The following is a 27,328-nucleotide window of genomic DNA, read 5'->3' on the forward strand; positions in this document are numbered from 1 at the left end:
CTGCCTGTGATCTGCATCAAACAAACCACATGTCACTCAACAGAGAGGGAGGGGGAATGAGGAAAGCGGATTTGGGAGTAGGACATGATAGAAGATGGAAGACCCTTAACAAGATGGAGGACCGCGTCCATCTCTGTGTGCATGATTGCTAAGCAATCCACTTCCCATTCAAGTAAAAAAAAGCTGAAGATAGTGTAGTATATATACCAAAAATAGCCTTTCGTTAAAACAATATATATTCACTCACATTAAATTGTCCTGGGACACCACAGGGTTAAAAACTCACTATATAGTGCTCCAAGTTGTACATATGCTGCAATCCCTCTTTCAAAATGGCAGCACATAGACTTCCAGTTTACAGCTTAACGTCATCGGCGTACCCTACGCGTTACGTTACATCATGTGACTTCATCAGGAGTAATGTGACGTAACGCGTCACATTGAACACGGAGGAAAAATGTGAATGCTTTAGGAACATATAGAATGCCTAATAAAAGGCATCATCCAGTGTATTCTAATGGTCAACACATACTGTATAAAAGAGCTAAGGGTAAGCCTGGATTGCTAAACGCTAACGTGACAAAGTTTATAAACGAAAAAAAAAAAAAAAAGGCTGAGGGGTCATTGTCGGCATTCCACCACTATAAGGAATGCAATAAGTTGTAAGAATGCAATTAGGGTGGCTAAACAGACCACGAGAGACACAAAGTGGAGGAGAGTAAAAGAAATCCCAATACATTTTTTAAAAAATATTAAAAGTAAGAAAGTGAGATCAGAGCATATTGGCCCCCATAAAAGATGAGCAGGGGAAGCTGGTTACAAATGACAAAAATGCATTCTTCTCAGTTTTTACAAAGGAAAAGAAGGGGTATAGTAACATGTCACAGAACCCGTAATAGAATTGAAAAACTTAACATAAATAAATCACCAAAATCGGATGATGCTGGACTAGCTGGGTAAGCAACTACGTACATTCAAGAGGACACAGCATAACAGATCAGGAGAATGGGTAGGGAGAAGGAGGAGGGTATTTAAAGTGTATCTTAACCGAACAAAAAAAAAAAAATTTTTTTATATATTACAGCTTACCCATCCTTAGATGTGGTAGCTGCAATATTTTTGCTTTTTCACTTTATTTTCACCTAGTGATTCTACCATTAACATACCTCTCCCATTCTAGGGTGACAACACTCCCTACCCTTACTGTATCAGAATAACAGAAGCAGGACTACTTTCCCTTCACAACTTCTCCATACCTTAGTGTGGGAAGGGGGTTCTGTAGTCCATAGAGATAGCTGCAAATAATGTTGCAGTGCAGGCAGAGAGCAAAAAAAGTCAACAGGATTTCTGGCAGAATCAATAGGTATTTTTTAGTGCTTAAACATATATGACAAAAGGCTTTCAAATGGTATTTATGATGTCACCTAACTGCTGATCTCCTCCGCTCTCCCCACCACTCCATCCCCCACAGCTATTTCCTCCTGTACCACTCTCCCCTCCCTCCTAGGTTGTAAGCTCCAAGGAGCAGGGCCCTCGAACCCCTCGTGTATTTTATTGTAATGTTACTGTACTGTTTCATGTATTGTCTCCCATTGTAATGTACAGCGCTGAGCAAACTGTTGGCACTATATAAATACTGTGTAATAATAATAATAATTAGAAAATCTACAATTTCTGGGGAAATTGTGTAAAGTGTTCTTGCCGCAACCTTTACCAAATGATTGATGAAATGTAAGCAGTGCACATAGCAAGCCTGACAGAGGGAGAAATGGATTTCAGCTTGTATTTTGGAGTTCACAGTTAGCCTTAATGACACAGCTGCGTGTGAGTCATGTTTGGTTGCTGTAGCAACTCACTCACTCAGGAATGTCAGCATGTCTGTTCTAAGCAGTGTTTAAACTTGCCAATTCACTGGCGATTGCCATCTTCAAACACTTGTAGTTTTAAAAGTATAAATGCTACAGCAAAGAGCAGGGCTAACTTTTGATGTATAGTATGTCTCTGAAAGATAAAAAATGAAGGCACAGTCGCAGTGTAAAAACGTCCCTTAAAATTTCAGGTATCTAGAGTGGAGTTTCAATGAAAGTCAATGGGAGGGGTGAGGTGCAAACAAATGGTCATATTGTGAAAACTATCAGGATTATGTCCTTACCTTGAACATATTTAGTGACAGCAGGGTTAGCTGAACGTTTTGATATAAGATATGTGTAGGTGGGCTTGAAAATGACAGAGTGATGGCAGTTTACAAATCATGTTCTGATTTTTCCTTCCACACTGTAGCTTTCTCACTTCTCACTCTAATGTGACTCAGCTGCCCCCTGAGTGACCTTTGCTTGCACCTGTGACTCAGTCAGTCACAGGTGTGTGAGAAGCTCTGTTCTAACCACACTGCTGAAACTTGCCAAATTCACTGGCGATTGCCATCTTCAAACGCTTGTAGTTTTAAAAGTATAAATGCTACCGTGAAAATGTTTATATGTATAGTATGTCTCTGAAATATTAAAAATGAAGGCACAGTCGCAGTTTAAAAAAGTCCCTTAAAATGTCAGGTGGCTGTGAGTGAAGTTTCAATGAAAGTCAATGGGAGGGGTGAGTTGCAAACAAATGGTCATATTGTGAAAACTATCAGGACTATGGCTTAGCCGTGGACATTTTTAGTGACAGCAGGGTTAGCTGAACGTTTTGATATAAGATATGTGTAGGTGGGCTTGAAAATGACAGAGTGATGGCAGTTTACAAATCATGTTGTGATTTTTCCTTCCACAGTGTAGCTTTGTCATTTCTCACTGAGGTATTGCATGCATCAGTAGTCTGCACCTGGACTGGGCGGAGTAGGCTTGCTCACTCTGACACAGCTGGGTTGCTATGGTAACTCACTCTGAGAGGAATTTATATATGCACACTGCTCCAACTTGCCAACTTCAGTGGCGATTGTCATCTTCAAACACTTGTAGTTTTAAAAGTATAAATGCTACTGTGAAAAGGTTTATATTTTGACAATCACAAGAACCAGACCTAAATTTTGATGTATAGTATGTCTCTGAAAGATAAACAATGAAGGCACAGTCGCAGTTTAAAAATGTCCCTTCAAATTTCAGGTGGCTGTGAGTGAAGTTTCAATGAAAGTCAATGGGAGGGGTGAGGTGCAAACAAATGGTCATATTGTGAAACCTATCAGGAGTATGTCCTAGCCGTGAACATTTTTAGTGACAGCAGGGTTAGCTGAACGTTTTGATATAAGATATGTGTAGGTGGGCTTGAAAATGACAGAGTGATGGCAGTTTACAAATCATGTTCTGATTTTTCCTTCCACACTGTAGCTTTCTCACTTCTCACTCTAATGTGACTCAGCTGCCCCCTGAGTGACCTTTGCTTGCACCTGTGACTCAGTCAGTCACAGGTGTGTGAGAAGCTCTGTTCTAACCACACTGCTGAAACTTGCCAAATTCACTGGCGATTGCCATCTTCAAACGCTTGTAGTTTTAAAAGTATAAATGCTACCGTGAAAAGGTTTATATTGTGACAATCACAAGAAACAGACCTAAATTTTGATATATAGTATGTCTCTGCAATATTAAAAATGAAGGCACAGTCGCAGTTTAAAAACGTCCCTTAACATTTCAGGTCTCTGTGAGTGAAGTTTCAATGAAAGTCAATGGGAGGGGTGAGGTGCAAACAAATGGTCATATTGTGAAAACTATCAGGAGTATGTCCTAGCCGTGAACATTTTTAGTGACAGCAGGGTTAGCTGAACGTTTTGATATAAGATATGTGTAGGTGGGCTTGAAAATGACAGAGTGATGGCAGTTTACAAATCATGTTCTGATTTTTCCTTCCACCCTGTAGCTTTGTCATTTCTCACTCTAGTTGCTCAATGCATTCCTATGGGAAAATTTTGCCACAAAAACCGCGATATTTCGTGAACGATTCGGCGAAACGTTCCACAAAGTAATAGCAATCCGATCGGGAACAATCCGCACGTTTTGATATATTACTTGTCTTTGTAGTGTAAAAACTGTGGGAGGAGTTAGCATGGCAAATATGGCTATAATAAGAATAAGAATATATATGTGAGATAACAATAAGTGTTCCTTGCTATGCAAGAACACTTAAAAAGTTAAAAACGAACAAATAAGTTCACTGTTGGGGTTTACATACATTTTAAGGGTCACATTAATTGAGCAATAAATTATAGTTGGTAAGGTTGAATAAAGACATCAGTCCATCCAGTTCAACCCGTGTGGGTGTGAGTGCTCAATTAGAGTAAAATGCTTTATGTAATTGCATACTGAACTCTAGATTACTAGATTTTAAAAAAAACATATATTCTAACTAAATGCCAGATGTGTATTCTTTTTCACCAATTAGGGAAACTGGATAGGGAGTCCACAGAAGAAAACAGTGTCTGAAGGGGGCCACAGGTGTAAAGGTTTCCATCGATTTAGACAACCAAACTCTTACGAAAGCTACAATAAGGACCACATAATACATACATTTATAAAATGTTCACAAAACTCTTTTCAGTGCCTCTTGATCTTGTGTTACCTATATTCAATTATTCTTACCTAGAGCAAGTTAAAATCTGAAGAGATATGCTGGTAATAATGCCAGATGAGCTTTTTTTGATAGCTAGGGCAAACTATAATAAAATCTCATCAGCTCTTCTCAGCCCTGATGCTGAGGAGGACTTTGATATATCCCACTGTATGGGTAATGGGATTGATAGGCCCTTTCCTGCAACCTTTTAGATTACTTTATTCTTCCTCAAGGGCCATTCTAAAGATCCCATATGGAGAAGAAATTCCTTTCATTAACTCTAATGACACCAAAATACGCCTGCCTGATGTGACCACTTCTATTTGCTTTACCAGTAGAACCATTAAATGTATCAATCTGCCAGAATTGAAAAAAAGTGGGATTTCAGTGGGAACTCCCAAAATGTGCAATGAAAGCAGTTATATGTTTTTCATAATAGATCTGTCTGATATGATATCTGACCCTTAAAATAAGAGCTTGTATGCTTTCACAATGAAGGCTATGTTTCAAACAGTAAAATTTGTTTAATGTTTATTTTAGCACATAGTAAAAAGTCATACCCATTTTGCATTTATTCACCACTAGGGTGTTTCATTTTTTTGCCAAATAAAAAAGATCAAACATTTTGAAAAAAAACCCCATATTTTTCTTGTATCTGCTATAAAATTTAGCAAATACATAATTGTTCTTAAATTTAGGCCAAAATGTATTCAGTTATATTTCATTGGTGAAAATAACCCAAAGCAGTGTATATTAATCTATAGGAAAATTATAGAGTCCACAAACTATCGTAATATACATCTGAAAAAGCAATTAATCCTGGATGTACTGCTGGCCTATCTAATTTTTGCGGCCCAAAAATGTCAGGACAGTACAGATATCCCCAAAATTACCCCTTATTGGAAAGTAGACTGTCCAAGATAGTTAATGAGAACCATGGCAAGTTTTTTGAAGCTGTAATTTTTGTGTCATAATTGTTTGGAAAATGAAGAAATGAAAAAAGGTTTCACAATTTTTTTTTTTTTCACACCGACACCAGTTTAGTACAGCGTCATCGTATAACTGGTTTGGTGGTGATCAGGGACACTGACTGATGACAGTACGTAATGATTTTATTTCAATTTTTTATTACATTTTTTTCCACATTTTTTCCCCACACACTGTGGCCAGAGCAATATAAATGTTATCATAGTAAAATTGTACTACTCTGGAGAAGTGATCAGTAATTTTTTTTTTTTTTAACACATTATGATTGCTTATAGCAATGTGTTTCATTGCTATAAGCAAGCTTTTTACAGAATGAAATTGATTCGGCTTGTTTTTGTTGTGATTGGCCATAGCTAATCACATGACACAGATGGGCTGTGATTTGCCCAGTCTGTATCATGTGATCACTGTGACCAATCACAGCTAGCAACAGAATTGTACACAATGGATGGCATGGCAAGGAAGGCATCCATTGTTTACCTTTGTCATGGGACATTGGTCATATGGTACTGGTAGCAGAACGGGACACTGATCAGTCATCAGCTGTGTCCAATGGACACAGTTGGTGACAGATCATGCCGCAGCCTGCCTGAGCTGCGATCCGGGGGGACATAATATGACATCCACCGGGATCAACAAAAGTCCCGCCTGGACGTAATTGTGCTATAGACTGGGCAGGAGCTGGTTAAACATGGAGGATTCCTTGAAATTTTTTTCCGGTCTAAGGGAACCCCTGATGATACTTACCATTTCTAAAGTTCATGGTACATTAGTAGGACAGTCACTGAAAAGAATGTTCCTTATATTTGTGATGATTGGGAAGATCCTCCCCCTTGTAGATAACTATGGACAACAGTGATATTTTTAGCTACCTATTTGAGATGTAGATATTTCTCATTGCTCAAGGAAACTCTAGCAACCTCTGGAGGAACCTTGGTTGAGAAAGACTGCTCTAGAGGTAAATCATCCCACCAGCTTAGTACCACAGTACTGCTGCACAGAAACTGCTTTCGTGTGCGAGACCCGTTATGCACTGTAAAAAGGTGCTGCTGGAAACAAGAAAGGACAGATGATGTCTCTGGACCAGCAAAAAAAATCCTAGGGGGAAAAAAAGGCATGCATACATTTTGTAAGGAAATATAGCGGTTTCAAAATGATAGGGCACAGTCTTGAGTCAACCTGACTTTTTCACTTTTAAAGTCGAATATGTCTATGAGCAAAGCACCATGTAGAGTCCATGTAACCACTTAAATTCAACATATCGACATGTTCACAAAATCCAATTAAAGAGTAAGTTCACCTTTCAAATGTGGGATGCAAAGAAAATCCCATTTTTGTGGACCTGTAGATATCCTTTGAATGCATAAAACATGGATGGGGAAAGCAGCAAAACTGCAGCTTTAGCAGTCTGTAACTTCCTGAACCCAGGTTGTTGCAAGACCACCAGAACGAGTGAGGGTGTCCCTTTACTGTGAAGGGACTTGCAGGTCCAGTTCTTTATGGATATGGGATGTAGGCTTTTGCTTAGTGTGCATTTATCCACAGTTTCATCCAGGATAAGGTTTGCAAGAATGGTCCACAGTTGTTCGCCGTGATGGGGCAGCCTTTCATTTACTTCTTACAGAGAGGTTTGGCCTACCAACACTTGAGCGATATGTTCCTTCCCGTGTGGACAGACATAGTGCCCACACTTGAAAGATGCCATATGGAATTTTCCGAGGCATCTGAAAAACTCAAGACCCTTGGAAAATCTTCTAGGAGTTGACAAAACAGCAGAAACTTCTGGGTCTGATACCCTAGAACTGAGACTTTAAAGTGGAACTGTGCTGCATCTGAGCACCACAAACCAAAAATACTATTTAATTCATTGTTAATATTCAAAGCATACACACCCATCCATCCATGTTTCCATGCTTTATTTTGCTGAGAAATTATCTTGAAAAACACCCCCTGGCACTTCTGGCAGTGGCCATCTTGAGTAAGGGCAGATGATTCATGTAGCATTTACTTCCTGGAATCCATTTACACTTAGCTCAGGCATTGGCTAAGCTGAGAACCCTCCCTCCCCCCTGAAGATTGCTGGGATGTATGACAATTTTCCTAGGCATGGAAACCAGTAAGTAACTGGAAAAATGCTAAAAGAAAAAGTTTAAAACAAGTAAATATGATATACATTCCTATCCATTTACTAATGCTAGCAGCACAAGGATTAAAAATAGTCCACTGTCATCCTGTGTGTCTGAACTAGCCCAGGACCCAAAGATGCCTCCCTGGGAGGACTCATCCATAGAGGATTCCTGATCCTCAACAGCTTCCTCCATTTTCCTCATCACAATAAGTTTCCTCCAATGCTTCATCCACCATCAAAGGTAAGGAAAATAGAATGTTCACATTTGCATCCAAGGCATTCCAAACCAGAGAGAACCCCTGAAAACTATTCACACAACCAAGACATAGCTGCAGAAAATTCCTCCCTTGACATAAAAGTGGAGGATTGTACCCTTTAAAAAGTGGAAATATCAAGCAGGGATTCAGAACTAATTTGACCCTTTAGGAAGCCACTGCAGGGGTTCTGTCTACCTCAGAGGGATTTGGGAGCCCAGCCCATTGTCCTTTTGCCACTCTTGTGTGCAGGGTCCAGGCATAGTCCCTCTTGGTCATTAGGCTGCAGTGACCAATCTAGTTGACCCTCTCCTCCACCCCATCAGGGGTGTTAGGAACAGACCAGGAAATTGGGGACTAACTCTTAAAAAAAAATCTTTGGAAAGACATCTGTAGGCACATTCATCATGAAAGAACATTCAGCTTAGCTAAACTGTGATGGCTTATGCCTGGACAGGGATTGCTGCCTTTTTTTAGCCAGCATATATTTACCTGAAGGTGGCCACATAACTTAAGCAGTCATGAATGTCAAATCTGTGTCCTTTGATAAATGATTAAGGAAGAGTTTACATTATCCATCAGAACCTAAATTCCTATTTCATTTTTTTCATACGACTAAAAGAAAAGATTGAAATACATTTGCTGGCTTGGCAAATCTGATATTTTATTCTGGCTCCATTCACACCTGTGGTGAAACTTTGATCCGACTTTACTTTCACTGGGCTAAAGTCGCATAAAACGTTGTACCAAGGTAAACTACTTTCAAGTCGCTGCGACTTGAAATCACAGATTTGAATGATACTCATTGGGAAACATGGGGTGGGACTTGTCATGTAAGTTTGGACCCCAAGGTTGCATGGCAAGTTGCACAAGTGTGAATGGACTCTTCAGCTGAAGAATTATTTTAAAAATATAAATATCTCTACTGTCAATATTTAAGTAATTTGAAACATTTTATTGTGTGGGGTATAATATATTTTACAATATAATACACACACACAGTAAAATAACAAAATACAACTGATAAAAATAATTACTTATAATTCATAACTCAAAATGAATCTAACAAACCATATCTTGAAATGCTCATATTAAAAATGAGATATAAAAAAAAAAAAAAAAAAAAAAAAAAAGAAGAGAAAAATATAAAAGTGACAGACTTTATACATAAATTCAAGTTACAATATATGCCAACTGATTTTCTGGTTATTTATAGTCAAACTACAGTATATAGGAAAACATTAACTCTAATACTTTTGTATATTCCATAAGCAAACCTGTTAGAGGATAATAGAAAGAAAAGTAACCCCATAGGTGGTCTTTGGAATCACTGTACCGCAGATGCAAGATTCCATTCTTGGACTTCTGAACAGCATGCTAGGCTATAGTACCCTGGAACTAAAATGCTAAAAAGTGTTAATTTTGTTCAAATGTTTCATATACCAGTAATGAGAGATTTCTCATACTGAGTAAAAATTATCACTGTTTAAAACTCCCCACCTACGGCAACAGACGCAGCCCTGCCATGCTCCATTTTAGAAAGACCAAGAGTTGGCAAAGCAAGAGAGAAAGAAAAAAAAAAAGAAAGCAATGCCAGGTCATTCAGATATAATAGTTTTCTTTGAGCGAGCATATAATAGTGTGATAACTTGGGTAGGGGTACGGGTATAAAGTTTTGATTTAGAGTTATAGCTGCACTCTAGACAAATACACTAAGTAGTCAATACCGTGGACATACAGTGCCTTGAAAAAAGAACAAACACACGAACGGCCCATGTTTGATTCAAACATGCAGCCCATCAGTACAATTAATATACACTTATTGGGATTTTGTTTAGCAAAGACATGTGTCAGAATACACCATCACACCTACACTATGTGGCCGAACGTATGTAGACACCCCTCCAAATGAGTTCCGAAATTTCCTGTGATGGCCACTATTAAAAATGGCACTGAACTATGTAAGCTGTGCCCAAAAAAGGCAAGCAAAGGACTAATCACCAGTGTTGCCTGTTGGCTCCCTGCAACTGATCCCACCCCATTACCGACTTACCAAGCCTTGTTCTGCAGAGCTTTTGCTTCCTCCTTTCAGAGCCTCCAGCAAGAAGAAGAGTGAGACGCACAATAGCGACATCACCACATTTTACCCCAAATCCCAAGACTAGCAGTCAGAGGCAGCATTGCCTTAGATCTCACAATGCAAGACAAACCGCTATCGGGCTGTAGGCACAACAATGCCTAGGTACCATAACATACCAGAAAGTGCACTGCTATTTTCCAGGAGAAATTCTAAACAAGGTACATTTTTCAGGGTACAATTACAATTTCAAAATCCGCCCCCCCCATACACAGCAAACCATCACTTTGTGAACTCAGTTCTGCTATACTGCTACAGCACAGAAAAAAAAAGACATTTTATACAACTGTGAGTTTCCAGCTTTGTGTCAACAGTTGAGACAAGCTCTTTTCTGTTCCAGCATGACTGCTCCTCTGAAATACACAGGACACAGACATGCCTTCATGAGTTTGATGTGGACAAACTGCAATGTCCTGCACAGCATTGACTTTAACCCTATTAAACAATTCTGGGATAAACTGGAATGCCAAGTGCAAGCTACAGTGGGGCAAAAAAGTATTTAGTCAGTCACCAATTGTGCAAGTTCTCCCACTTAAAAAGATGAGAGAGGCCTGTAATTGGCATCATAGGTAGACCTCAACTATGAGAGACAAAATGAGAAAAAAAATCCAGACAATCACATTGGCTGATTTGGAAAGAATTTATTTGTAAATTATGGTGGAAAATAAGTATTTGGTCAATATCAAAAGTTCATCTCAATACTTTGTTATATATCCTTTGTTGGCAATGACAGAGGTGAAACGTTTCCTGTAAGTCTTCACAAGGTTGGCACACACTGTTGCTGGTATGTTGGCCCATTCCTCCATGCAGATCTCCTCTATTGCAGTGATGTTTTGGGGCTATCGCTGGGCAACACAGACTTTCAACTTCCTCTATGGGGTTGAGATCTGGAGACTGGCTAGGCCACTCCAGGACCTTGAAGTGCCACCTGTCAGTGCTTATCAGTGCCACGTGCCAGTGCCCATCAGTGCCACGTGCTAGTGCCCATCAGTGCCACATATCAGTGCATACCAGTGCACATCAATGCCACATATCAGTGCCCATCTGAGCTGCCTTTCAATGTCACCCACCAGTGCCACCTATCAATGCCAATCAGTGCCACCTATCAGTGCCAGTGTCGCCTATCAGTGCGCATTAGTGCCAGTCAGAGCCGCCCATCAGTGCCACGTATCAGTGTCATGTATCAGTGCTGCCTTTCAGTGCCCATCAGTGATGCTTGTCAATGCCCATCAGTGCAACCTACCAGTGCCTCCTCATCAGTGCAGCCTATCAGTGCCCATCACTGCAGCCTCATTAGCGCACATCAGTGAAGGAGAAAAATCACTTATTTACAAAATTGTATAACAGAAACTAAGAAAAAACTTTTTTTTTTCAAAATAAAAATCCCAGAGGTGATTAAATACCACCAAAAGAAAGCTCTATCTGTCTCAAATAAATGCTAAAAATTTCATATGGGTACAGTGTTGCATGACCGCGCAATTGTCATTCAAAGTGTGACAGCACTGAAAGCTGGAAATTGGCCTGGGCAGGAAGGGGGTATAAGTGCCCTGTAGGCTTGTGGTTAAAGCAGAACTCTAGCCAAATACATAACTGTCACGGTGTGCCTTCACCCTCTCCCCCCTTGCCACGTCCTCATCCTACACAGCCTCAGAAGCTAGGCTGTGCAGGATGGGGGAGGGGACCCCCCGCAAAGAGACCCGAGCGGCAGGCCTCCAAGGTGTCTCCGCGCCCCCGGCAGGCACGGCCTTGTGCCCGCGCTCTGCGCCCACCGGAGACAAAGGCCGCGCTCCCTCAGCGCGGCCCGAGTCAAGGGGGCGTGCTTCGTTGCCCCGGCAACGCAGCTCTGCGCCGACCGTTGCAACCAGGAAGCATCCGGGAAGCTTTAAAAGGCCGGCGCGAGAGCCGGTCGATCTCTTCCTCCTGCGCTGTCTGGCCACTCTCGTTCGGCCCACCGCCACTGCTGTTGTGGGAGGTCCGGGCCTCCCCAGCCATGCCCGCTGGGCGCTCTGCGTGAGCCCCCCTCCTCAAAGGTCAGACCCCACAGCTCTTCCTCCCGCTACTGTCCCTGGGGCCCTCGCTGTCAGGGGAGGTCCGGGTGGGCACCGGGCCTCCGCAGCCATCCCCGCTGAGCGCTCTGCATGAGCCTTCCCCAAATGTCAGAACCATCCCAAGCACAGACCCCACACCACCAAGACTCTGCCGAGCCCCTGCCGTGTCCCTACCTGCAGAAGCCCGCTGTGTCGCTATCGGCTGATCGTCCCTGGGTAGCCGCCCTGTCTGCTGATCATTGGGCCCCTGGGAAGCCGTCTTGTCTGCTGATCGTTGGCCCCTGGGAAGCCGTCCTGTCTGCCGATCGCTGGGGGGCCCTGGGAAGCCGCCCTGTCTGCTGATTGCTGGGTCCCTGGGAAGCCATCCTGCCTGCTGACCGCTTTGTCCCTGGAAGCTGCCTGCTGCTGAGCGTCCGCAAGTCCCCTACCTCCCTGGAAGCCGCCTGCTGCTGAGCATCTGCATAGCATAGCAGAGCCATACAAAGCAGTGTGCTTACAGTTGAAAACACTAACACAGCACACAATTAATCCTTTGATCGCCCCACACATTAACCTCTTTCTGCCCAGTGCCATTAGTACAGTGTAAGTGCTAGCACTGGAATGTCAATGACATCAAGTCAGTTCCCCCCCAGTGTCAGAATGTCCGACACAGTCCCACTATAATTCGCTGATCGCCGCCATTACTAGTAAAAATGAAAAAAAAAATGCCAGTATATATAGCACCATTTGTAAATGCTATAACTTTTACGCAAACCAATCAATTTTGGGATTGGGATTTTTTTTTTAGCAAGGACATGTCGCATAATACATTTTGGCCTAAATTTATGAAAAAAATTTTTTTACTGGACATGTTTAATAGCAAAACGTCAAAAATATTGTTTTTCTTTCTCAAAATTGCAATCAAATACCACCAAAAGAAAGCTCTATTCGTGGGGAAAAAAAGGATGTAATTTTAATTTGGGTGCAGTGTTGCACGACCACGCAATTGTCAGTTAAAGTAACGCAGAGCCGTAACGCATAAAAATGGCCTGGTCAGGAAGGAGGGTAATTCCTCTGGAGGGCAAGTGGTTAAAAAACATTTAATAACTTTCTAATAAACAAACTACATGCATTGTACATTTTCCATATTTAACTGGAGTTCAGCTTTCCAGAAGTGATGTTTGGCTCAAAATATTATATTAAAATTAAAATATTCTGGGTGTCAGTGGGACTCTACCTTAGAGAAAATCTTCCCTGCCAATATCTAACTTAACAAACCTACCAAAAGTTAAAAACAGTATAAAAAAAAAAAAAAAAAAGCTTAAGTCTGGTAAGCTTGGATTCTCCTGTCAAGTATATCTAGAACACTGTATAGTAAAACATAAAAAGAAACAACCAGATAAATCATACTCTCGTACACAAAAGCCATTCTGCCCAGTAGCATTTCATAATTCCTTTTCTGGAACTTCTCATTTTGCCTTATTCCTACCACTTAATCATTAAACAGACCTTAGCTGCTCAAGAACAAAAACGAATGCTTCACAGCTTTAGAGAGAATGATGTACAACAACTCGGTTCCCAGAAGATGAATAATGCCTAACATTGATGCCAAATCCCAGACTCTTCACTTTAGAATGTCTTTAGAGATCTGCCTTCTTATCGAATGCTGCCAAATAATTGCAGATTGATGTTTTGACACATATCCAGCTAACGCATGTAAAAATTACATTTCTTTATTTCTGAATGTCCTGTTTTCTACCCGCTGAAATACAGCCAGGAAGTTTTGTCCTTTATTACGCTGAACTTTCTTTCCTTCTTCTGTAGATGTACCCAATTTGTCTATGATGATGTCGTCTGCCTATGGACACAACATTTGAGGCTCAGAGTTAAAAAAGCAAACATCCAATAAAATAGTCTATTTTCAGGTCAAAGTTAAACATCTTACCAATTGTTCTTTTGAGACCCGCTCAAACAGTGGATGCTCTGTGAAGTGTTTCACCATCCATTCATGAACTTCTTCTACATCTGTGATTGTATATACCAACCCCTGCAAAGTATATTTGTCACTATTATTACACTATGGCACAATATTACCAAAGCTTTGAAAGATAAACAGAAGATTCATTGCTTCATTTTCCTAATGAGTTAAACGCTCACACTGTCCAAATGATTACCAACATGCTATTACTGGTAGAGGATTGTTGTAAGATAGGGCTTAGCCCAGAAGTTAGACCCCAACAGTAAAGTGTAAAAAACAGTAAAAAATCTAAAGCAGAGTTTTTCTGACTAATATAGTAGCAGGCACATTACGGTGTCTTGTTTTAGGAAATAAATCTTCTTTTAAGGACTTGTTCTCACCAGTGAGCTGTGCTGAATACACAGACACTGGTGTAATAATCCCAGTGCATCACACTGTTTACTCCTCACAAAACTTTACTGAAATGTCTCAAGTTCTAGTCTAGTTCAAGTTCAGCTGCATTGTAGTTGCGGAGGTTCGCATTGCAACCACTTGCACTGAAAAAAGTATTGCATGTGGTACTTTTTTCAGCACACACCACAGCAACACTGTGGTGTGAACTGACAGCATAGTAAACATATGATTGCGCCATGTCTGTTCAATGGGGTTGTGCTGGAAATAGCTGTCATCGTAGTCCCGATGATTTTGGCGTTAATAAACTCTACTGTCAATGGTCTGATGATTTACCTTGAAGTCCAGACTCCCAAAATCTATAAATCAACATTCTTAGACACAGTTTCCTGTGACATAAGAACATTGATTTACATTGCAAAACTGAACTATGAGCATACACTTTTGCACACTCCTAGTTTTTAAACTACCCTGTCACTGACAAGAACCGGTCAGCATGGCTCTTGATCATATGATCCATAACAACCAAACATGGTATTCACACGCAGGCTGGAGAAGTTTGTTAATAAACATACTTCTCCAGCCTGCAAAATAACAATGGATGCACAGACAAAGAATCAAAGCATCACAAAAATTAAAATATTAAACAAATATATATATTTTTAATCTTATAGTTTTCAGAAGTATCAGGAGTTATCAGAAGTATAAAATAACCAAAATGCTATTTTTTTTTTCAAATTTGTGTCCATTTGTGAGTTATTTACAAAAAAAAAAAAAGACAGCACATGAGAAGGAGAGGCTCAGCTAACCACCAACAGGAAACATATCCACAATCAAAAAAAAAGTACATAGTCACCTAGTCTCTTCAGTATTAAGCAAGAACCAAAAGTAACTGATGGAACAACATAATGACACAATAAAAAACAATATATAAGGAAGGAATCCCTGCTGTCCTAAAAAATTCCTGGAAACTGAGTTACCAGGTAACTGTTTTCCCAACTCATCTTCCAGGACAGCATCAGCTACATACAGTATGCATTATTGTGCTCCAGTAGCATCTTGAGAGACTTCCTTTCTGCTGCTGGAACAAATGCAAGTTGGGCTGAATGCTTCTCAGCCATTCGGAGAAAGCCTTATATTTTTAGCAATGAATACAGGGCATCCTCTGATTAGCAGAGGTGGAGAGGCAAATGAATAATGTCACAATCTCCACCCCAACCAATAAGAGGAAGCCTTGAATTTAATGTTCCCTCAAGTGTAGAGACCTCATGGACGCCTAAGGTCACTAACCATTCTGCTCCACTTTAACCCACTGGCCCACTGTGGATATTTGAGACTAGACCTCTATCACACTGTCACTCAGATATAACACAGTTCCCTTCATTCTTCCGCATTTTCCCTTGCTACTTTCTCTTCCTGTGCATTTCTCTTTCCCTTTTTATTTTGGGTTGTGTCTTTCCCCCCTTTTTTTCTCTCTTCCCTCTTTTTTGTCCTCACCTATATTTTTTTGGGGAGATAGCCCCATTTTGGGCAAAACTACTCCGATTATTATTTAGTATGTCTGGGGTGGTCTCATTTAGTTTTGTGGGTCTAGTGAATGCTCCCTTTTATCTGCCCTTTATTTGAATATCTCTCTGTATGCCATAACGTTTATTACGATAAATATGATTGGAGCAGATTCTAATGCAGGGCATGATATGATTGTATGTAAAGGTTATTCTTGCACTGTTGGCTTTGTACCCACTTTTTGAGATTACACCACCTGTATGTTTTTCTTTAAAAAAAAAAAAAAAAACATTATAAGACTAAGTGGGTGGTAAGCATTCAGCCCAACTCAATTTTTTTCTGGCAGCAGACACTGCCATATGAATTACAGCAGCCACATCCCTTTGTAAAGGAAACCGTTCCTTTGGGCAAGATTGACTCCGATGAAGGTAACAAAGACGACTAAAAACCTAGTCTTTAAACATGCTGCCGTATGCAAATTCACTCACCCCAACTCGCAGTATATATGCGTATTCTGCTAGCAGCGTGGAGCTAATAATCCTCCATTTATGCTTTGTCTTCTTAAAGTGAGGATCAGGAAACAGGAAGAACATCTTACTCAGCTACAACAAAAGAAAATATTTACATACATTATAGCCATATAAACAAGTTAAAAAAAAAAAGGATGCACCAAAAATGTAATTCCCTGGGTCTTGGAAGCTTGCTTCCAGACAGTAAAGGTACAAATGACATGTTTAAATAAATTAAATGTTATCATAAAAAAAGCTGTTAAAATGACTTAATACAGACCCCCTACGGGTGCCTCTCCATATCTTTAGATAATATAAGAGAGTCTAGCTCTATTCCACACCCTCCCACACCTGGCTGTTAGTCCTCAAGAGTGATTGGTGGCTTTGCTGCCCAACAATGAGGTGTAGGCTTAAGCATGACTTTCTTTGCTAAAGTCAAGATTTGCATAATACAGCTTCTCCACGACTTTGGAGCTCTCAGTCCCAAGAGCATATCTAAAAAAAGTGGAACTGAACTCAAACCGTGAAGATTTGCTATGTTGTATAGAACAAAGTAGAACCCCATAATTGTACCATTTGTCTGCTGTCTCTGACTGCTAGTCTCAGGAAATTTAGAGTTGTCACTGCTGTGCTGCTCACTTTTCTCTTCCTAGAGGCTCTCAAACGATGAAGATAAAACCCTGCCACATACAGACAGAGCAGAACAAGGCATAAATCAAAAAGAGGAAAGATCAGCTGCAGGGAGACCAAAAGCAATACTGGTAACTAGTCCTTTGGCTGTTTTCTTGGGACACATGTTGCAGAGTTCTATTTCTCTTTATATTATCATTTTATAACGTTAGAGATTTCATTCTCACGAGTTTACTTTATGCCAGACCCAAGCTACCCAGAGATTAGCAGATGGATGAAGACAGGTCTGTCACCTACTGCAGGTTGGCTGATACATGTTGGAGACCATGGGTGAACAAGCTGGGTGCTTTTCTACATAAAGTCAGCAAACTAATTCCAGATTGCTAAAACTCTCCAAGTATCAAACTTTCTGTGTCTGACAGTACAGACTCACTTTAAGGTTAATATGTCTTTCTATGGATTATATAGCACTCATGTGGCCAAGAATTAAACTTTAAAAAAAAAAAAAAAAAAACACCAAAGGCTCATGTTGTATATTAGATACCTGTCCTTTTTTGAAGAAGTTAGGTAGGTATTTCATAGCATTGCTTCTGATGCAGGCAATATTCTGGTAGTGACCCGGATTACTTGCTCTCAGTGACTTGATTCTGTCTTGCACATAGTCGGACACCTTGACACGTATCTCCAGTCCAAGCATGAGTTTATTTGGAAATAACGGAGACAGTTCCACTACAAGTGCAATTACACATATTTATTAGTAAATGCACTACACGGAAACATACAATTATTAAAATAACCTTTCTTTCTTATAGATTGTGAACAGTGTTGGTGATGGTCCAAATATCCTGACCCACATTCCAACTAATAATCCATAAACCATTAGTACATACTGGAGACCTTTCTGGTATCAAAATTAATATATTAGTACAAGGACTACCAAAATAGAAACTCGTTTATTAAACATATGTTAAAGGGAGGAAAAATATAAAAATGCAGACTCCTCAGACGGGTACAACCACAAACGCAAGTTGACCATAAATAAAAGGGTCGTACTGTGCCCAAAGACACTGCATGGCAATGTGCTAAAAACTGCATGCCATCGTCATAGGGAGAAGACAGGTCAGGCTGCACAAGGTCTGCAAAACACAGATTACTTGTTTTTGCTAGTTCTCTACTATAATCACCTAAGATGCCCCAGCATTCTCCTAATATCAACACTGCAAACTTTCTATGAGCATGAAATGCAGTAGGCTTAAAAGCAGACTCAACCTTTTGGACCATGTTACACCCATACATAGTGCAAACGGGACCCCATAACCAAATGCTGCCCTCAGCCTGCAAACTCACATCATTCTTTTGCAGAGATCTCTGAAAGAACAAAGTCCTGTCTGCCACCGCAGCAGATGGTCTTCTCAATGGAACACGGGTGAAGGAATCAGTGCACTCATAGTCCACGGGCACTTCCTTCAGTTCTGTAACACTGTATGCACCTTGGTACAGACAAAGAACCGGAGGAAGAGTCTGCTGAAGCCTAGCAATGCACTCTCAATCTACTGATTGTGGCTGCAATACTTTGCAGTTTCATATGTTTATAGAAAAAAAAAAAAAAAAAAAAAAAAATATATATATATATATATATATATATATATATATATATATATATATATATATATATATATTTATATTACACACAGTATCTCACAGAAGTGAGTACACCCCTCACATTTTTGTAAATATTATTTTGTAATATATTATATATTTTCATGTGGTGTGACAACACTGAAGTAATGACACTTTGCTACAAAAGTAGTGAGTGTACAGCTTGTATAACAGTGTAAATTTGTTGTCCCCTCAAAATAACTCAACACACAGCCATTAATGTCTAAACTGCTGGCAACAAAAGTAAGTACACCCCTAAGTGAAAATTTCCAAATTGGGCCCAAAGTGTCAATATTTTGTGTGGCCACCATTATTTTCCAGCACTGCCTTAACCCTCTTGGGCATGGAGTTCACCAGAGCTTCACAGGTTGCCACTGCAGTCCTCTTCCACTCCTCCATGACGACATCACGGAGCTGGTGGATGTTAGAGACCTTGCGCTCCTCCACCTTCTGTTGAGGATGCCCCACAGATGCTCAATAGGGTTTATGTCTGGAGACATGCTTGGCCAGTCCATCACCTTTACCCTCAGCTTCTTTAGCAAGGCAGTGGTCATCTTGGAGGTGTGTTTGGGGTCATTATGTTGTAACACTGCCCTGCGGCTCAGTCTCCAAAGGGAGGGGATTATGCTCTGCTTCAGTATGTCACAGTACATGTTGGCATTCATGGTTCCCTCAATGAACTGTAGCTCCCCAGTGCCAGCAGCACTCATGCAGCCCCAGACCATGACACTCCCATCACCATGCTTGACTGTAGGCAAGACATACTTATCTTTGTACCCTTCACCTGGTTGCTGCCACACACGCTTGACACCATCTGTACCAAATAAGTTTATCTTGGTCTCATCAGACCACAGGATATGGTTCCAGTAATCCATGTCCTTAGACTGCTTGTCTTCAGCAAACTGTTTCCGGCTTTCTGGTGCATCATCTTTAGAGAGGTTTCCTTCTGGGACAACAGCCATGCAGACCAATTTGATGCAGTGTGCGGAGTATGGTCTGGGAACTGACAGGCTGACCCCCCACACCTCGAACCTCTGCAGCAATGCTGGCAGCACTCATATGTCTATTTCCCAAAAACAACCTCTGGATATGATGCTGAGCACATGCACTCAACTTCTTTGGTTGACCATGGCAAGGCCTGTTCTGAGTAGAACCTGTCCTGTTAAACCACTGTATGGTCTTGGCCACCATGCTGCAGCTCAGTTTCAGGGTCTTGGCAATCTTCTTATAGCCTAGACCATCTTTATGTAGAGCAACAATTCTTTTTTTCAGATCCTCAGAGAGTTCTTTGCCATGAGGGGTCATGTTGAAAGTCCAGTGACCAGTATGAGAACGTGAGAGAGAGTGATAACACCGAATTTAACACACCTGCTTCCCATTCACACCTGAGACCTTGTAACACTAAAGAGTCACATGACACCGGGGAGGGAAAATGGCTAATTGGGCCCAATTTGGACATCTTCACTTAGGGGTGTACTCACTTTTGTTGCCAGCAGTTTAGACATTAATGGCTGTGTGTTGAGTTATTTTGAGGGGACAGCAAATTTACACTGTTATACAAGCTGTACGCTCACTACTTTACATTGTAGCAAAGTGTCATTTCTTCAGTGTTGTCACATGAAAAGATATAATAAAATATTTACAAAAATGTGAGGGGTGTACTCACTTCTGTGAGATACTGTATATATTATATATATTATAATAATAAATGCACTTTTTGGCTGCAAATATACATGCATGCCTTTGTTATTACTCTTGCCATTCTGACAGGTACTGGGTGGGTGGAGAGACGATTGATTCAACTGTGATACATTTGTTTGCAACAGCACAGTGGCTGAATCAAATCACACTTGTCATACCGATGCAGACCGCTGCACCATTACATGTGAGTGAATTTAGTGGTGTTTTTGTTTATGATTTTATATAAAATATGTTTTTAATGGTATAACACTATTTGGAACACTGCATATCTTTTTTTTTTTTTTTTTTACATGCTGTCTGGGTACAATGTGATATTGATGTTACAGCAGTAAATCAGGGGAAGAACCAAACTAATTGTGGGTTGATACCCCACTAAAGGCACAAGAGACCTGAAACAGTAGTAAGATCACATACTTCTGGTGACTGAATTATACTCAGGTGGTGGACATACATGACGTTGAAGTTTGGCACATTTTCAGGAGGTTGAAGAATATAGAAGGATGATTTATGGACACATTTAATTTAATCTTTAAGACCAGGCAAATTCTGACACTTTGTTTATAATTAAAAATCTGAACCCTCAAACATTATATATTTTTTAAGCAAAGGTCCTTGAGAATAAACTGGTGGTTGTTGCAGTTTTTTATGTTATGTAATTATTATTATTTTTTTTTAATGCATTTAAATTTAATGCACAAAAGCACAATATAATACCCAATTGTTTGGTAAAAAAATAAGAGATGATGTTATACCCAGTAGATACCCAACATGTCACATTTTAAAACAGTGCACACTTGCAGAATGGCAACAAACTTACTTAAAAATCTCCATAGGAGACACTTTAAAAGCCTTTACATGTTACCAGTTTAGCGTTACACAGGAGGTCTGGTGCTAGAATTATTGTTCTCGCTATAATGTTCGCCACAATATCTCACATGTGTGGTGTGAACACCACTTATATATGCACGTGCAACCTACATGTGTTCACCTTTGCATGCAAGCATGGATGGAGGAGAGGTGGGGGGGTAATTTGCGCTTTAAAAAAAATGTTTTATTTTACTACTTTTTAAATTTTTACACTGTCCCTTTAATTTTTTTAATCACTTTTATTGTTATCACAAGGGGGGGGGGAGGAGGAGGAGGAACAATGTTGCAACCGCTATACTTTTTAATGTCAAATATAATAGCGGAGCTCTCTATGGGCTGCATAACTCCACCTGCAGGCCATGGATGGGTCAAAAATCAGCAGATTTTTCAGCCAAAAAAAAAAAAAAAAAAATCGGCCGATTTTCTCACTGTTAATGGGTTAATTGGTCGGCCGTTTTTCTGGATTTTGGCACATTTTTTGATCGGTAAAGTTGGAAAAAAATTGGCCGATTTTGCCGATTGGCCGATTTTCGCAGCAGTGATGGGCAAATCGGCCGATCTTTTTACCGATAAAAAGTCTGCGCATGAGCCGTGACCTGCAAGAAAAAGAACAAAAAGAAGAAGAATTCCAGTCCGCTATTATATTTGACATGAAAAAGTATTGCGGTTGCAGCAATGTATCTATTTGTATCCGAATAAAAACATCTGTATCCGAAATGGATACAAATAGATACAATGTTGTAACCGCTATAATGTCAAATATAAGAGCGGAGCTCTCTGCAGGGCACCGAAGTAATTAAATGCCGACCGTAGACGGCCGAAAATCGGCCGATTTTTTTTACTGTTGGTGGTAACATCGGCCTATTGAATGACCGATTTTTCGTTTTTTTGTTAAAAAAACGGCCGGTTTTCGACCCATCTATGGCCTGCATAACTTTTTGCTAAGAAACCCTCCACCACAGCTGTCAAATCTAAAACCAGCATGGCTGTGCGGGGCCACCACAGCAGACAGATTTGTAGTTCTCAATGAAATACAGGTGTGCTAATCGGCACACTCAATCTATTGACACTTCCTCCAGCTTTCCAACTAACAGCTCATACAGCATACAGAGGTAAAGGCAGAGAGCTGGAGGAAGTTTGCTGGATCCTGACATTGTACCTGCATTCCACTAATGAGTGGAATGCTTTGCAGGCTCCTGTGCAAAAAAAAAATATTAAAAAAATATTTTTTTTTATATATATGTATGAACTTCACCTTTAAATCATGAAACAAGATTTCAGTCTGGTTGTTCAGGTTACATCTTCAAAGCTCTTCTCTGGTAAAGGAAAAAGTGATGCATGTTTCACAGAAATCTTCCTGTCTGGTGTATCTGGGACATAGGACAGGCTACACATATTACTGCATGATGAAACTTTTTAGGTAAAGTGGGGTTCCACCCAAAAGTGGAAGCTCCACTTATCTACCTCCTCACCCCCTCACTCTGCTGCATTTGGCACCTTTTGGGGGGAGCGAATGCCTGGTTTTGAAAAGCTTCCACTTCCGCAGCAAACTGAGCTAGCAGTTCACACCGCCCCCCCCAGCCCTCTGGGCCAATTCATAGGTCCCAGAGGACTGTGGCCCATTCACAAAGTGCAGTATACGCATGAACAGTAGGAGACCGGTTGTGAAGCCACAAGGCACCCAAGAATCGGCTCAGGGTGAGGGCATCGCTGGATCCCTGGACTGGCAAGTGATCTAATATTAAAAATAAGCAGCTACAGTATTTGTAGCTGCTGACTTTTAATTTTTTTGGTGGGGCAGCTGGAACTCAGCTTCAAGTCACTAAGAGATTATCCCAGAGATATACCAGGTAAATAAAATGGCAGTCCACTTATTTGTTAGTGCCCCCACCTCCTAAAACAAATTGAAGAAAATTTTTAAAAATATTTACCATATTCCCTAAATTTTTGGGCTAAAAACCCCAAATCTCACCAGACGATACTTCAGCACTATGATGAAGCACAATCATGGGGGATTTGGATCTTCAGCTCTCCCTGGATCCTGAAAGAAGGTCCAGTGACATCCTCACCTAGGCAAGAGTGGCATAACTAAATGTTTTCTTATTCAAGATAGAAGGCTATTAAACATGCAGACCTCACATTTATGCCTCATGCGCACACAGGGCATTTTTGCAGCCACTTTTAGGGGCATCGGGTGGTTTTTAATTATTTTTTACTGCTTCTAAACAGCCATCTATGTTATCCTATGTGTCCATGCACACATAGACTTTTAGTAACAGTAGCATTTAACAACAGGAAAAAAAACCTAGGACCGCTGCGTCCATGAGCAGCAGCATTTTGGCAGGGAAAAAAAAAAACTCTTGATGCGGCTAAACGAGCCTAAACGTTAGTTGCGGTTAGCGCTCGAGCACTAATTCATTTCAATGGCTAGAATAAATTATCATTCTGGCCAATTAAATGAATTAACGCCCAAGCGCCTGACAATTGTAAACGTGCCTAAACACTTGTAAAAGCGTTAGATACTGTTACCAGCATCAGAGGTATTTTCTGCAAAAACGCTGCTGCCAGAGGACAACTTCTAGGGGAGTTTTTTTAACGTCCTGTGTGCATGAACACTTTTCAAGGTTTGTTTTATAATCTTTCAACTGTCCTTTTCACTCGAGTATAAGCCCCATCATTAGTATCAGTGGGAGGAATAGTGCCCCATCATTGGTGTCAGTGGGAGGAATAGTGCCCCATCATTGGTGTCAGTGGGAGGAATAGTGCCCCATCATTGGTGTCAGTGGGAGGAATAGTGCCCCATCATTGGTGTCAGTGGGAGGAATAGTGCCCCATCATTGGTGTCAGTGGGAGGAATAGTGCCCCATCATTGGTGTCAGTGGGAGGAATAGTGCCCCATCATTGGTGTCAGTGGGAGGAATAATGCCCCATCATTGGTGTCAGTGGGAGGAATAGTGCCCCATCATTGGTGTCAGTGGGAGGAATAGTGCCCCATCATTGGTGTCAGTGGGAGGAATAGTGCCCCATCATTGGTGTCAGTGGGAGGAATAGTGCCCCATCATTGGTATCACTGGGAGGAATAGTGCCCCATCGTTGGTGTCAGTGGGAGGAATAATGCCCCATCATTAGTATCAGTGACACCAATGATGCGGCACTATTCCTCCCACTGACACCAATGACACTTGCTGACCCCTGTTGCAGTATGGTGCTGCTGCAGCCAGCATATGTGGTTGCAGCAGCACCTCTGCACTGCACACTTACCGGCTTTTCCCTCACTCGATTTTCGCGGGTCCGATAGGCTCCGCCTCCTCGCCCGTGATTGGCCGCCTGTGTACAGTTCTGGCGGCCAATCACCGGTGAGGAGGCGGAGCCAAGCGGCAGGAGTGAGGGAGTGGCCGGAGTGATGGAAGGAGCAGCGCTTCCTGGATGGATCATCGTGGGAGCCAGGTAAGAGACAGCAGCCCTCTGCCCACCCCTGTACACGCCCCTCTTGACGTTGACTCGAGTATAAGCCGAGGGGGCCGTTTTTCAGCACAAAAAATGTGCTGAAAAACTTGGCTTATACGCGAGTATATACGGTAATTTGTTCCTTGGAAGTGTTACCTTGCGCACACATAGGCTTTATACATTGGAATGAATTATTTTTTTTTAGCATATGATAAATCAGGGCCAAATTGGAGGGGAAATCCTTGTGTGGCGAGCACAGATGAAGCGGCTCCAGCTGCACTCCAAGCTCCATTGTGAAGCCGAGTTCCAGTTTCTGACTTCTTCTTTGGCACTGCCATTACACTGGCAGCGCCGCTGAGGGGACAGGTGCAGGAGAGGTCCGCTCTCCTCCGCTGAGAGGAGATACCCACTCTCCACCGCAGAGGGGGGGACTTTCGGAGAGGTCTGCTCTCCCCGCTGCGGGGGACATGAGACATATTATTATGTCTCTTTTATATATAATTATATATAAAAAGAACCATAATAATATACCTAATATCTAATTATATAGAAGGATATAAAAGAAAAATATTATATATAAAAGAGACATAATATCATACCTAATATATAGTTATATACAAGGATATAAAAGAAACATGTTATATATTATATATAATTCTGTAAACTAAACTTACATCTTTTAAAAGACTTTAGTTACTAAAGTCTCTTTTTAAAGATACAGGAGATAAACAAAAAAAATACAAAATGTTTACTACAGGTTTAAAGCTGTAAAACTTGATATTTTGATTGCACCCTATTGCTATTAAGCTGTTGCTGTTATGTTTAAATTGACATAATAAAGCTATGTTATAATTGCAGTTTTTTATATTTTGGACTCTTTATTCTAAAGAAAAGTGTAATTTCATAAGCTTTAAGGGCGCGTGGTTGGGGGCAAAGTTGGGGGACAGGCCAGGGGTGGGGTTGGAGGCGGACCTGGGCAAGGTTGGGTGGGGCAACTGGTGAAAAGTAAGGGTTGTACCTGGCTAGCAGTTCTAGACTCGAAATTTTCAGCCCTGTGATAAATCATATACACAGAATATCATATAACACCCATGTGCTTGTATAACTGTATCACTATACCTAATAATCCACCATATCCACAGCCAACATCCGCAAACTCCACCTGAAGCTCTTCCTTCCTCTCTGCCATGTCCTTTACATCATCGTGCCGGGTATCAGATGATAAAGACTTAAAATATTCAGGGTAATATTCTGACCAGTCCATCTGCTCAGGTTTCACTGGGCTGCAAAAAACACAAGCAAAGCATGGTTTTGAGGTTCCTATTTACAAACCAAATAAATGTGACATTCACCAAACATCCCTTGACAGTGCCCGATCCACCACCAGTGACCATGTTCATTGGTTAGTTGATGAATGCAGGATAAAATGGCAATGTCATCCTGTCTACTCTCTGGAGGACTTGATCTGAGCTCATTAAACTGCATAAAAGATTATGCTGAAAAAATAGAAAAATCAGGACCTTGATCAGGTTGCCCCCACCCCCATAGTATTAGGCACAGAATGAGAAATAAACTCCTTATTTGGCCTAAGGTGCCCATTACAATGACTGGTGCACTACAGGTTCCAGCACGTCCTCTCCTCTCCCTGCCTTTCCAGGCATCCTAGTCTTTCTGCAGCAGAACCGATCTAAGGGATCTCCTTGCCCTGCTATCGTGGTAAAGGAAAGGTGCCAAGTGCCACTCACTACTGGAAGGTGTGATCGGCCATGGGGTTAGAATGAGCTCTCTGCCTGTAATAGCGCTTCTGAGGGAGGGACACTGCCCTCCCCGGCTGTGCCATGGCAGCACAAGGCGACACTTCAGCCTCAGACATGGCACAACAACCACTACACCAGGTACAATGCGGCTCACTCCATGCCCGGCGCACACCGCACGTCATTGCCACCACGTGACTTTTATGAAGCTTGTGATTTGCTGCCCTGCTACATGGTACCTTTGATTGAGAGCAGCCATCTTTAAAACTGGCAAACACGGTAACGGATGTATTTTCTTACTATAAACATGTAAAAAAAACACTGAATAGTCAGTGTGTCTGCGCTTTATGATTTCCTGCTCCTCATTTTTATTGGTTTTCTCCTAGAAATGTGAACAGTTTCATGATTAAGGCACACTATAGTGAACATTCAGTGAGAGGGGACCGTTATTGTGTAGCTTGCCTGGAACCAATGTTAGCAATAACAATTCACTAAGGCTCCGTTGACACTAACTTTGTCAGCAGGTGTTTGGGAAGCATTTTTAACTCTTCTCAAACGCCTATGAAAATTCTGCACATGGCAGCACACAGTGCTGTTCACACTGAAGCCATAGTGTTGCGTCGTGGCAAAACCGACGTGTCATGTGGAGTCAGGATGAGTTGAAGCCTCCCATTCAAGTCTATGGTGCTGCTCCTCAAACGCCTGGCAGGCGTTTGCGATGGGGTTGCGAGGTGTTTGTGGAGCGTTAATACCATTTAACTTCATTATAGGCGTTTGTGGTGCGGTTTTAACGCTTGACAAACACCCATCAGACGCCT

The 27,328-nt window shown here is 41.2% G+C and overlaps 1 protein-coding gene across 2 annotated transcripts in view; it reads right to left on the reverse strand.

Annotated features, from left to right (window-relative positions):
* Positions 1-26,695, reverse strand: part of METTL1 (methyltransferase 1, tRNA methylguanosine) — a 40,569-nt gene extending 13,874 nt beyond the window's left edge. Inside the window, exons 1-6 of one of the 2 annotated variants that reach the window (XM_089692749.1) lie at positions 26,502-26,695; positions 25,876-26,039; positions 17,627-17,811; positions 16,432-16,545; positions 14,015-14,116; positions 10,669-13,927 (exon numbers count right to left, since the gene is read on the reverse strand). In XM_089692749.1, coding sequence (XP_089548875.1) covers positions 13,793-13,927; positions 14,015-14,116; positions 16,432-16,545; positions 17,627-17,811; positions 25,876-26,039; positions 26,502-26,695 — 894 coding nt within the window. In that variant the 3' untranslated portion in view covers positions 10,669-13,792. Of the gene's footprint in view, positions 1-10,668; positions 13,928-14,014; positions 14,117-16,431; positions 16,546-17,626; positions 17,812-25,875; positions 26,040-26,501 lie in introns of those variants that run through there. The other variant, XM_089692757.1, reaches the window with a different exon arrangement.
* Between the last annotated feature and the right edge of the window lie 633 nt (positions 26,696-27,328).

The sequence above is a fragment of the Staurois parvus genome, unplaced genomic scaffold, assembly GCF_062004578.1.
Source record: "Staurois parvus isolate SC_StPar_1 unplaced genomic scaffold, SC_StPar_1.0 ptg000023l, whole genome shotgun sequence".
NCBI classification, from domain to species: domain Eukaryota; kingdom Metazoa; phylum Chordata; class Amphibia; order Anura; family Ranidae; genus Staurois; species Staurois parvus.